Source organism: Alosa alosa, chromosome 6 (genome assembly GCF_017589495.1).
Source record: "Alosa alosa isolate M-15738 ecotype Scorff River chromosome 6, AALO_Geno_1.1, whole genome shotgun sequence".
NCBI classification, from domain to species: domain Eukaryota; kingdom Metazoa; phylum Chordata; class Actinopteri; order Clupeiformes; family Clupeidae; genus Alosa; species Alosa alosa.
The window spans coordinates 20,151,253-20,164,109 of NC_063194.1; the positions used below are offsets into that span (position 1 = coordinate 20,151,253).

A 12,857-nucleotide genomic window follows, 5' to 3' on the forward strand; every position below is an offset into this window, starting at 1 on the left:
AATCTACTTCCTCTACATTAAGATAACATATGGAATGTTAAAAAGGAAGTCTTGTGGGGCCAACTATGATGCTGATATTGGAACTCTCTTGAAAGGGTCCATATCCAATGCAGAATAAACTGTAAGGATATGGGACCAAACCTTCTGAAAGGACATAAACTAATGCAAGGTAGTGATATGATTCCATTGTGATATATTGTATAGGTATTATGTAATAACTACTGTAATTCCAAATGATTGTCTAGTATTTACAATATAAGAGAGTTATTGTATTGATTATTACATGTTGTGCAGTATTAAGTAGTTTATGGGTGAAATAAGTGTTTAAGTAATTCTTATTTTTTTCTTATTTTATTTTCAGTGAGTGTACATGTTGTCTGTCTTGCTCTATGTTTGTGTGTGTTAAGACTTCACATGCTTTGTTTTCCTGCATTCGCAAAAATGAGCTACAATTTGAAAATCAGATGCATTTAGTGGTGTTAGATGCTTAAAGTGTTATGTGGAATCCTTTATTTGCTATTTACAGGGTACAAATACAAAAAGATAATCTACCAAGGTCAAGTTATTCAAAAAATAAAATGGTTAAGCAAGTTTCTACAACTGATAGTTCCAGTCCTTGATTGTGATTGGCTAAATTGTGTTCGAAGCCGTTGTATAATGAGCACAAACATAAACCTTGACCATTTCGTTCTATATTACTGCGCTACCACAACTTGATACAAAAGTTACAGTTGCTGCGTTTCAATGTTGATAGAAGAAATATATTTCTTGGCGGAAGAATGATTATATATGAATAAATCGTTACATTTATTGCCTGATATATGTAGTAACTACATAAGCCACTGGAGTCCGTAGGTTACATTATATAACATCCCTTAGCTGTTGTAATCAGTGTAACCTACGGCCTCTTGGGGCTTATTGCTTAAATGCAGAATGGCAGTAGGCTATGATAGAATGTGTTGTGTTGTGTTTACAGCACTCACACTGCGGATATGTGAATGGGATATAATGACCTAGCAGAGAAGGGCATTCATGGTGTGTTCCATTTGTCCTTCCGAGTTGTTTTCCAGGTCGCATTTTGTTCTTATGACTTGTTGACAAATGGAATGCATCCATTTTTTTACACTGATGTGACATTATTCTGAAATACTAGTCATTTTATGAACTAACGCAGCATGATTCTCCACAGGGTTTTGTTAGATAATTGTATCGCTTAGGTATTGTTCTCAAAGGGGATCACTTGTGCTTACTGAATATCCCTTGAGGGAAATAGAGTGTTTGCAAGTGCTTGCAGACCAACACATCAATTCAACCTCACATTATCACTATATTATCTTCTGTTGTCTGTTTTTATGGGATACTGACTTCGAGGCTCCGTATAGGCCCCTGCAAGGTTGGTGGGGACATCACAACTTGAACAGTGCCTGATTTAGCATAATGTTGTTGCATTGTAAAAAACTCTTATCTTCGCATGTTAAGAGTGCTATTTTGAACACATTACGTGCGTTTAGATTATGCTATGACACATGCACCTCTGGTTTTCTCAGCATTCCAGTGACTTACCAATGTCTTATTACATTCTGCTCAAATGAGTCTAACAAAATGAATAGCTGTCCATGTGTGCTGCTGAAGCGACAAAAATCATTAGACACATACGAGATGAAGTTAAACTTAATTATAGCACACATAGCATGAGAAAACAAAAAAATATTTTATTATTTTGTTTTTTATACTTTTTTATACTTCTTATTCTTATGTACTGGCTTCCTGCCTGCTGACAATCGTTTCTCCAACCTCCAGTGAGCTAAATCGGGCATCCATTTTTCACCAGACCACTAGCCTATTATCCCCAGATCTGATGGCTGAATAGAGCAGCCCTGCCGTAAAATGAGATACAAATGTGTCCTCTGTGAAGGCACAGCACCCAGGGGTCTGACGGCGCCCTTCTGCAGTGGCTCCACTGGCTCCAGGATTTCACAGCTTGGGAAAAGAGAGAGAATAGATGTTAAAGAGCCCAAAGCCCAAACTATAGGGCCTTCAGTGGGCACCTCCCCAATTCAAAGAACAAATAATTGACTTTTAAAGAAAACTCTGGCCTCCCCTCCCCACACCCATCCACCCCCCTTACACACACACTCACACACACCGCCTCCGTCTCCATACTTGGCTGAACAGGATTCACAAATTGCTGTCTCGAACTTTTTATGGGGACTAAATAGGCACCAATGAAAGTGTAAATGACTTTGGATTGAATGCGGCATGGACAATAGTCGTAGCGTGACAAGTCTCCCTACTGACATAATGATCATTGTCATCCCCGCTGTCCCCTGTGAAAGCTTCAGGCTCCCATGATTGCACGGCGGGGCGAAGATTCAGCAGAGAACTGGAGATGTCTTTTGGGTCGGTTCCTTGCTGGGTTGGAGGCATTAACTTAACCACTCCCGCAGTCCTCTCTCCCTATGCTTTCAGTACTGCAGTCCAACTCCCTGCAAAGAAATGTGCTTCTGCCGCTCCAAAAACCACAGGGACACAGTTTAAAAAGTCATTCTCTCTGCGGCACAGATATGAAGTCATAACCTCATGAAAGTCTAGTGTCACTTTTTTCTAACTCCCCAGTATTTTCCACCATATGTTTGTTAAAAGATAGGAATGTACAATCCTTGAAGTTGAAGAGTGGAATAGTAGTAGAATAGAAGTTAGTGGAGGTGGGATAATAGCCGTTATTTGAGCAATTGCAATATTTGTAGTGTTAGTGAGGATGAATGTCAGGATTTTGATAAAGAGAACAATGCTGCACTTCATATTCTTTGAGGCACATAAAATGTAAGGTCAAATTTAAGGATTTATTGTCATTTTCACATTTGGAAAAGTGATGTGAGTGATGTGTAAGTCTAACAAAATATTATCATATTGTTTGCCTGTGATGATTGGCAACTAAGATTACGTTTCCTTTATAAAGAACACAGAGCAAGTGAAATTTTACTCAACAATGATTTGTAATCTATAGAATATACACATATGATAATGCATGAAATAAGATAGTACACATATATTAAAAGTCTCTAAAATGAGAATTAAAGTTTGAGTCTTAGATCTAACCATCCACTCACCATCCTCTTTGTAATCTATAGAATATAGGCTATACATATGATAATGTATGGAATAAGAAAGTACACATATTAAAAGTCTCTAAAATGAGAATTAAAGTTTGAGTCTTAGATCTAACTCAATACTCACCATCCTCTTGGCATACAAAATGTGTCCAAATCTGAGTGTGTAAAAAACTTGCCATGTGGCAGCCTTCCCAGGTCTCTGCCAGCGGGTTGTCTGGGAGCCTCCCGGTCAGGAGCACCAGGAGAGGCCTGGGGGCTCCACTCTGGAGAGCTGCAGGCAGGGGTCCGCGTGGTCGGTGAGCCGTAATTAGTTTAGGGCAGCACTGTGGAGAGCCGTTCCCATGTGGCCACTGCTGTGAGCGAGCACAAGAGAACAGTGTGGACCCCGCAGAGTCGGACCCCAGAGTACCGCACAGCGGTGACAATGTGGGGAGTCTTACAAAAGCCAAATCAGGCTGCTCATTTTTCCGCCCCTGTCTTGCATCAACATTAGTTCTGTAATCAAGTTTTGGTAAGACTTCAGATGCCAGAAGTGATTCAAAAGTAAATCGACGTCAAATAATACGGTGCACGCCTCCCTTTTTGATCACACCTGTTGCGGTATTCACCCTTCAAAGACGCCTTGAAAGTGTTTTGTTTCACACAGAAAGACAGAAACAGATGCTTGTGAGTATTCAAGAAACTTGGGACATTAATTTTCTTGATGTAGTAATCTGTCAGTTCAGATCATTCATGCTTGGAGGCTGGCTCCAGAACACTGACGTATTGTTGCAAACCTAATGCTGGCAGCGTTACAGTGGCAACAACATTCTGGGCTTTGGTTTGATGTAGCCTACTGAAATATATATGCAAAGTATTACAAAAAGAACTGTTCTCAATGTTCTTAGAAATATTACATTTTGAAACTGTGAAAGCATTAAATAGGCAACAATTTGTACTCCTTCATGTCCTTTGTGTTAAATGACATCTGAGAGATGGTAGTGATGAAAACTTTTATTGGAGTTTTATTGTCAGAATAACATACAATAACAATGAATACGACATTCAACACGCCTTTTGATACCTATATTTGGCCAGCGCCTGTTTAAAGTGTTCTACAGTACTACACTGCCGTGTGTTAGCTGTGATGAGCTTTCTATCAAAGATCATGGGAGGTCTTGGAGCTGGGAACCTCTTCGTCAATAGCAGCTGCAAAATGTCATTTTAAAAGTGGAGAGGAACACGAAGCGAGAAGAGAGGGACACTCATCATCATTCACTTTGAATTATTCTGTGTTCTAAGATAATATCCTTGGTGCAGGAGGTCTGATTATCAGATTAACTCATATACAGTACAGGAATAACACAAAAGTGAGCGGAAAACCACAAAAAACATTGTTTTACTGGGCTGGAGAGTAGTAAAGGACTAAAAGTTTACTTGAAGATGACGCGTAGTTTCTGATCCCCAAGCAAAAGCCTAAAACAGCAAATGAGGGCAAATTAATTTACTTGTCTTTACCTGCAAAGGGAACTTTATTGCTGCATTGTTTGGCACACCATTAGGTTAAACAAAACATCCATGTAGACTGTATACATTGATTGAAATGTTCTTGGTTAGCTAAAGACCTTACCTCACCAACACCACAGCCACCAGACCCCCTGAGAGAGGACCCACCCAATACACCCAGTGGTACGTCCAGTGCCCCGTCAACACTGCTGGGCCCAAAGCCCTGGCGGGATTCAAGCAGGTGCCGGACACATCAGCCCTGATGGGATGAACACACAGACAAAAGACAACATGTGAAATGGGGTACTTTCATTTCTTTAAATAGTAACTTTTAAGAAGAAGGATTTGCTTTTCTCTAGCTGACACAAAGTGTTTTACACAAGACCTTAGAATCTCAGATTCTGAATAAGATTAAAAAATGCAAGCAAAAGGTTTGATCAAAGCTGTGGGTCAAACATACTTCATGTCATGATATCCAATCAGTGTCCAAGCACTGCACAGTGTATAGATGTGGTCCATTCAAGATTGTACTGTCTGTGTGTGTGCACCATATGCACTGTGGTCAGATAGGGGATTCCTCACTTGCTGTGCCTGGCTGTATAGCCTAATCACTCACCCCGCCAAGATGTTGACGATGACAGTACAGCCAATCAGGAAGGGTGCCATGGGGTTCTTGCTCTTAGAGTTGACCGCACTCATCAGCACCACGGTAGTGACCAGACACGTCATGGCCACCTCTCCAAATACGGCTCCCATTACCTGCATGTCTGATTGGACCACAGCAAACGCTGCACCCTCAGCAGTGGCATAGTGTTCTGCTGATGTCATCACCTGATCAAAAAACACATTCTTTTATTCTGTTGCTTAGGAAAATTAGAGTGAAAAAGATGAGATTTTCTGTGGATTTTTTTTATTATTTTGTGGAAGAATACAGATGTTTGTATGAGGTTGTTAGCTAGACAGTCACCTTTGACATGGTTGCCCCCAGCACTCCCCCGATCAGCTGGCACACAATGTATGGCACCACCATTTTCATCGGGATGCCACCACAGAGGTACACCGCCAGAGTGAATGGTGGATTAAAATGGGCTCCACTGAGAAACGAACAGATGAAAATACTTAACTTTTTTATGGTCTTTATCATATAAATTGTCATATAACTGCTAGTACTGAAAAGTTATTATCCTTGTATATACCTTACCTGTATCTTAAAACATACATTCACACATTGAAGAATTAATGATGACATAAACCCGTAAAAATGTCTTTGAAAGGAAGTCTGTAAATCAGATTCAGTAGGAAATTTAGTAGGAAACAAATACTCTTTTTACAACATTCTATTATCTCATCAAGATATCCTGCCGGTTGCACACACGCACAAGGTGTGTTGTCCTAATTAACATGCCCTGCCACTGTAAACAGGACCACAAAAGATGGCAATCAGTGTGGCACTGTTCCCAAACGCTCCTCACCTGACCTCTGCCAAGCAGGCCACCAGGACGGCCACCGCCAGGCCGTGTGCCAGGGCTGGCTGCAGCCTCCCTGCCGCCTCTACGTTCTCGATGACCGAGACGCAGCCGACGAACACGAAGAAAGCTGTGCCCACCAGCTCGGCCACACATGGCTGGATCAGCCGATCGTAGGTGCCTGTGGGGCGGCCGCTATCTCGCCTCTTGGTGTCTGCGTCCAAGTTGCTCTCCGTGTCATGGAGCTGGAGCTTCTCCTCGGTCATGCTGGACTCAGACCTGTGCAAAGCACTGCACCGCGATGAACCTCTGCAGGGGTAAATGAGCTGGAGAGCTCTAGAAATGGAGCAGATACAGTCACAGGGGTGCGTCCTGGCGTCTTTCGTCAGGCTTGGTAATCAGCTGAACTTTGACAGGTTAGAGGAGACATGCAGACAAATTGCTTCAGTGGCCTTTATACAAGGACATAGGTTTGGTTTTAAAGCTGATACTAGCGGGCACTATAGGCATGGCCGGGAGTGCTATTGGCCAAGGGGATGTTAAGCCTGAGATTAGAATGTTTAACTTGGAAAACAGAGGCTATCATTTCCGCCACAAAACATCAACCAACATTTCAAACAATGCACTGGCCTTGGTTACATTTAATCTTGATGCCACTGAATATGTGATACATTCTGACTATATTGTAAAGTTCTTGTTTGAGCATCAATTTTCACAAGTTGGAGAGTACCTGAACTGTTATTTGTGAGATTACTGTGATGGTACCAGTGGATATGTTAAATACCACTGTCAATATAAAGACCAAAAGACACTCAAAACATTGTATTGACTTCCAGTTGATTTCATCTAACTGTTGAAATTATGTATTTGTCAATAGCAAAGCAACACAGCCGATGTTTGTGATGTTGTGTGTTTTACACTTTTATTAATATTTTGATTCAGAAATGCAGTGTTATTTGTTTCAAAAGAAGCCTTGCAACTATTGTACTATACAGTATTGTACTGTACATGATATATTGCATGATCAATCATATTTGTCCTTAACTCAACACATTTTACTCTCAAATACCAACAAAAAAAGCAAACAAATCATGTACATAAATCCAAATATATGACATATAATACAAACATGGCTTCTGTTTTTGTTTGGAGTCTTATTGCTTTATTTACCAGTGGTTATATAAATAATCTTACTCCCAATTTGGATGATAAAAGCAAGCAAAAGAAATCATGAGCACCAACTTTTATGCATCCAAATACTGAACATGCGTTCTATATCTTTGAGAGAGATAGATAGAGAGAGAGGTTATAATAAATTTTACTTGACTTGAGTTAAATTTCAAACTCTAAATTTGTTGCAATGCAGTGCTTCAAGAGGGTATGGAAAAATCCCAGAAAAGAGAAAACATTAACTAATTCAGTGTTTTCACAGTACTGATAACACATTAAATAACAATTTTTGTGTTTATAAATGTATTGCTAATTTTTGATGGGTCTATATTGATATTGTGTGTAGGCTTAATCTAGATATTTTATCGTTATTCTGTTTTAGTGTAATAATCTAAGTAACATGTTGTTGTGGAATTAATGTACTTTCTGAAATCCATAGCCTGCGGTTATTATAATTTAAATTATATAAATTACAATTTTACCATGTTATTATTATTATTATTAGGCATATTATTATTATTGTTAATTATTATAATAATAATAATAATTATTATTTATATCTTAAAAATATGCCACACCAGCATCAGAAAAGGACATGTAAATACATCACAAATTAGATTATTATTGTTTTAATATTTAACATGAACTCATGGAAATGTAAACAAAAGACAATAACATAAAGTATGACAGTCCTGTGCTATAAAGTACTATAACTCATGACTATATCAGTATCATTATTATTATTCAGTCATTTAAGACAATCTTTTGCATTTCATTTTGTGCACATTTTTAAAATCTTAACAGAAAACAGGCATGTGTGAGATATAAATGTAAGTAAAGTAGCAGCATATGGGATTGTACTTTTGTAGGGAATTATATGTAATCATATAACTTTTCAGAAAGAAACATACATTGGCAAGGGTATTCAATTTCAAATACACGTTTAAAAAAGAAGTGCAACTAATTCAGTGTTGTATGTACAGATTCAGATTATGAAATGTCCAGAATTTTCCATTCATATGATCAAGGTGTAGGTCTTGGGTCACTTCAAGAAAACTCGAACCTTCTCATCACCAATCAGCAACCTGAGAAAGAAAACAGCCATAGTTAGAGTCATAGTTAGAGTCTGGTCAGACAACAGGTTTAGAGTGTAGTCTTTCTGTGGAACTAGCCCACAGACTATTTTCATGCTGACCATGCCACAAACATGTACCAAGTGGAACATTTGAGGTATAGTAATAAAGATAAGAAAGTGACAAACTGACTCATTTGTGTCAACCTATCAACCTAGATTCTGAAATGCTGTTGTGTGTTCATGCAAATATGCATTTAATGAATGTGCATGGATGGAATCTGTATTAAATATAGTAAACAGCTAGAAGATGTGCCTTTCATCCGTGAATAAGTGAATGTGGGCTGTATAGTTGTCCCTATTGAGAAGTCCAGGGCTTACTTAATGATGCTGCCGGTAATCACAGCTCCAGCCATAGGGCCGACCCAGTAGATCCAGTGGTAGGTCCAGTAGTTGGCAGCCACCGCAGGGCCGAAAGCTCGGGCTGGATTCATGCAGGCCCCAGAAATGGCTCCTCTGAAACACACATGAAGGAATTTATGTGAACAGTTTTTATAGCTCAGTTTCAGAAATCATTTTTGTGACAGCATACAAAATATATTCCCTCTTCATTTTGACTATTTGTGTAAGTCAGCGGTGTGCATGTTTACGTAAACATTACCTTACCAATTACCAAAGGTTAAATAGTTAGTTAAGTAGTGGTTCTTTAAATTTTTCACTGCAGTCTGCAAGACTATAGGGTCAAACTGCCTTAGTTCATACTTAAGTTTTAAGGAAATAAACATGAATAAAGATCTGGGTAATGGCATGGAGCTCTGCCATCTGGATCTGTTCTCACCCTGCCAGGATGTCTGCAGCAACGGTGAAGCCGATGCAGAGGGGTGCTAGCACGCTGCGGGTTTTGCCGTTCACCGCTCCCATGCACACCACCATGGTCAGGAACAGGGTCATGATTGTCTCCGCCCCGACTGCCCGGCCTATCTGCACATCGGCCTGCACCGTGGTAAAGGCCCCGCCAGATGAATTGTCGTAGCTCTCCACCGGCGAAACGGCCTGTGGGACGTGAATTATGTACATAAGGGTTTTTCCTCAAAAGTTTACATTAAGGCTGTAGATAGCCTATGCACATAACTATAAGAGGACAAGAGGCGTATGTTTCATTTAAGTGTACTGTATGTGATCAAATGGTTTTCCTCATTCCAGTAGGGTACTCACTGAAATGTAACTCATTTGAAAGTCGAATTTTTGTGTATCTGAATTTCTAGAAGGATGGTGAAATCTGGCAGTGAAAGAGCAAAACCCAGTTCGAAACCGGTCTGAAATCAGCAAAGCCTCGACCGCCTAATCCTTTTACAGCTTAATAGTCTGTCGAGGAGGGTGCAGATATAGACAGAAATGTTCAAACGTTGCGATAAGAAAGATAACTATAACTGGGGATGCTCATTTTAACTACATCAGATAAGGCAGGAATGTGAAAATCAACGTTTTGTCCTCAGTCAGTAGTGGTTCCATCTGTGTCCTGCGGCGTGACGGGACTCTCACCTTGGCCAGTGCGGCTCCGATCATGCCACCACACAACTGGGAGATGATGTAAGGGAGAAGCAGAATGACCTTCAGACCGCCAATCATGCACGCCGACACGGACACTGCTGGGTTGAAGTGGCCACCACTGTATGTGGGTTTCAGAGAAAAATTATTTACAACCCCAAAACAGAAAAAGTTGGGATATTGTGTAAAATGCAAATTAAAACAGAATGTGATCATATACAAGTATAAACCCATAATTAGCAGCAAAAAGGACATAGACAACATATCAAATGTTGGAAATAAAAATTTGGACTATTTCATGGAAAATATATGTTAATTTTGAATTTGATGCCAGAAACATGTTTCAAAAAAAGTTGGGTCGGGAGCATGTTTACCACTGTGCTGCTTCATCTCTTCATTTAACAGAATTCTGTAAATGTTTAGGAACTGAGGAGACCATTTGCTAGTGTTTTCAGAATGAAATGTTGTCCCATAACTCCCCAATATAGGATGTCAGTTGCTCAACAGTATGGTGTATTCTTAGTCATGTTTTTCTTCCATTATGCACCTAATTTGACAATTCTGGACTGCAGACAGGCCATCTTAGCACCCAGACTATTCTTCTATGGAGAAATACTATTTAAATATGTGCAGAATTCATTTTGGCATTGTTTTCCTGAAATATTCAAGGTCTTCCCTGGAAAAGACATTGCCTGGATGGCAGTATATGTATGCTGTAGGCACTAATGCTCCTCCACACCATCATAGATGTTGGGTATCGAACTGAGCACTAAAACAAGTTGGATAGGCTGAATACTTGGATAGGCCCTCTCCTCTTTAGCCCACATGAGTCCATGATTTCCAAAAAGAATGGCAAACTTTGATTGGTCTAACCACAGGACATTTTTCCATGTTACCTCAGTCCATATTAAACAAGCTCAGGCCCAGATAAGACGGTGGTATTTTCTGTAGCATGTCTCAATACAATATTAGATGGTACAATTTTGGCTGCAGTTTTTGAATTGAATATCAAACTATGCACATAGACAATGTCAGAGGTTTTCCTGAGCCCATACAATGACAGGTCTGGAAACAGGTCACTGGTCTTGATGCAGTGCCATCTAAGTTCCAAAAGACCACAACCATCCAATTTGTTTTCAGCTCTTTCTCTTGTTTGCAAAGATTTCTCTGGATTCTCTGAATGTTTTAATAATAATATGTCATGTAAATGATGAACTCCCCAAATACACAATTTCATGTTAAGAAGCATTAAAATTACATTGTTTTATCATTTGTGCACACAGGTTTACACAGAGGGATGAATACCCCTACATCTTTACTTCTAAGAGACCCTGCCTCTCTGGGATGCTCTTTTTCATACTCAATTGTGTTGCCAGTTACCCTAATTAGTTGTGAAACATTCCTCCTTTTGTTTTCGTTATCATTACACAACTTTTTCAGCATGTTGTTACCCCCGTCCCAACTTTTTTTGAAACATCTTGCTGGTATCAAATTAACATATATTTGTCATGAAATAGTCAAATTTGTCATTTTCAACATTTGATATGTTGTCTGTGTCCTTTTTGCAACTAAATATGAGTTTAAGAGATTCGCAGATTATTACATTCTGTTTTTATTCACATTTTACACAACGTCCCAACTTTTTCTGTTTTGGGGTTGTAAATATTATATGTAATACACTATGTATGGCCAATAGTTTGTACTCCTTTTTTTACTAGTGTGATACAAATATGAAAGTACTATCGGGTACTAAGTACTACCATATAGCTTAATGCCTTAACTTGGGTATGTTACATTTATTTTGCAGGTCGGATATTATCGATGTACTTCCACTTACTACATGAAACCTGTCATGGAATGTATTGCCATGCTGTAAGATAGCATTAGACCAATGCCAAAATAATTAACCAGTACTATGTTTGTTCCCCTTATCAGGTTAATACTAAGCACTTAAGGGATGTATTTAGACCAGTTTTTCAAATTTAATCAAAAATGTTTCAGAAATATCAGTTACAGTTTCTTGAACTTATTGGATGACTGAAATACACTGGACACTTAAGGCTACTAAACTGAATGCCAGCATTGACACTTACATGCAGTTTAGCACAGGTAGTTGTGCTTAATAAATTCCTACTCAAAACTAAACTCATGGTGACCTTGCAACATAGGGGATGCCCCCCAACCTACCCACACCCCTGCAGTCTCCTATAGCCCCCACTTCTCCCCATTCTTTATAGCTGGTCCTACCCCTAACTGGTGCCCCCTCTGAGCCCCCCACCTCTGCCTTTCCCCCCGTTCCCTCCCTGTCCCTCCATACCTGATCTCCCCCAGCACCGCGAATGACGATGCCCAGCGCCAGGCCGTGAGCCAGGGCAGGCTGGAGCCTCCCAGTGCCGTTGACGTTCTCCACCACCGAGAGGCAGCCAATGAAGATGAAGAGCATGGAGCCCAGCAGCTCGGCCAGGCAGGGCTGGACGTAGCGCAGGAACAGAGCAGCTCGTCTGCTCAGCTTCTTCTCTGGCCCATCTGGACTACCTGCAGGTTCAGTGGTAGGAAGGTCGTACAGCTCTGTCTTGGACTCTGACTTCGACATTCTTGGGACAGGTCGGTTCTGGAGAGCATTCAGGAATCTGCGGATAATAATCCCCCCCCCCCTCGATAACCGCCCACTCTATCCTCCCCTACATAGAGCACGAGAGTGTTGCTGATAAGCCTCAAGAGGGAAAGAAGGGGAAAAGGTGGGTGGAGAGAGAGATACAGAGCAGTGAAAGGAGGTGGGACAGAGAGGTAGAGGTTGGAGGAAGTAAACACAACGTGGTGGCAAACACAGGGGAGGTGAAGGACTCAGGAGAAAGGAAGCAGTGGAAGGTTGCGGTGTCTTGGATGTTGCAAACTGCCCTCTACATTCTGTAGTTTGAGATAGGACAGCAAAGAGGGCCTTCGCTGAATTTGCTGAAGAGTTCTCAGAATGGGTCAAGGAAGTAGACCACATGATGTTTCTTT

At 40.4% G+C, this 12,857-nt stretch overlaps 2 protein-coding genes across 2 annotated transcripts; both read right to left on the reverse strand.

Annotated features, from left to right (window-relative positions):
• Window positions 1-4,091: 4,091 nt before the first annotated feature.
• On the reverse strand, window positions 4,092-6,472 carry aqp8b (aquaporin 8b). Its single transcript, XM_048245914.1, has 5 exons — window positions 6,071-6,472; window positions 5,566-5,692; window positions 5,215-5,429; window positions 4,723-4,857; window positions 4,092-4,568 (listed from the first exon to the last, which is right to left on the reverse strand). The coding sequence occupies exons 1-5, from the start codon at window positions 6,328-6,330 to the stop codon at window positions 4,526-4,528; spliced, it is 780 nt and encodes a 259-aa protein (XP_048101871.1). The 5' UTR covers window positions 6,331-6,472; the 3' UTR covers window positions 4,092-4,525.
• A 1,423-nt stretch (window positions 6,473-7,895) lies between these two features.
• On the reverse strand, window positions 7,896-12,472 carry LOC125296314 (aquaporin-8-like). The gene is given in 6 exon segments (XM_048246168.1): window positions 7,896-8,319; window positions 8,688-8,822; window positions 9,145-9,359; window positions 9,849-9,975; window positions 12,172-12,191; window positions 12,193-12,472. Coding segments are annotated over 6 exon segments (795 nt in total). The 5' UTR covers window positions 12,448-12,472; the 3' UTR covers window positions 7,896-8,276.
• Between the last annotated feature and the right edge of the window lie 385 nt (window positions 12,473-12,857).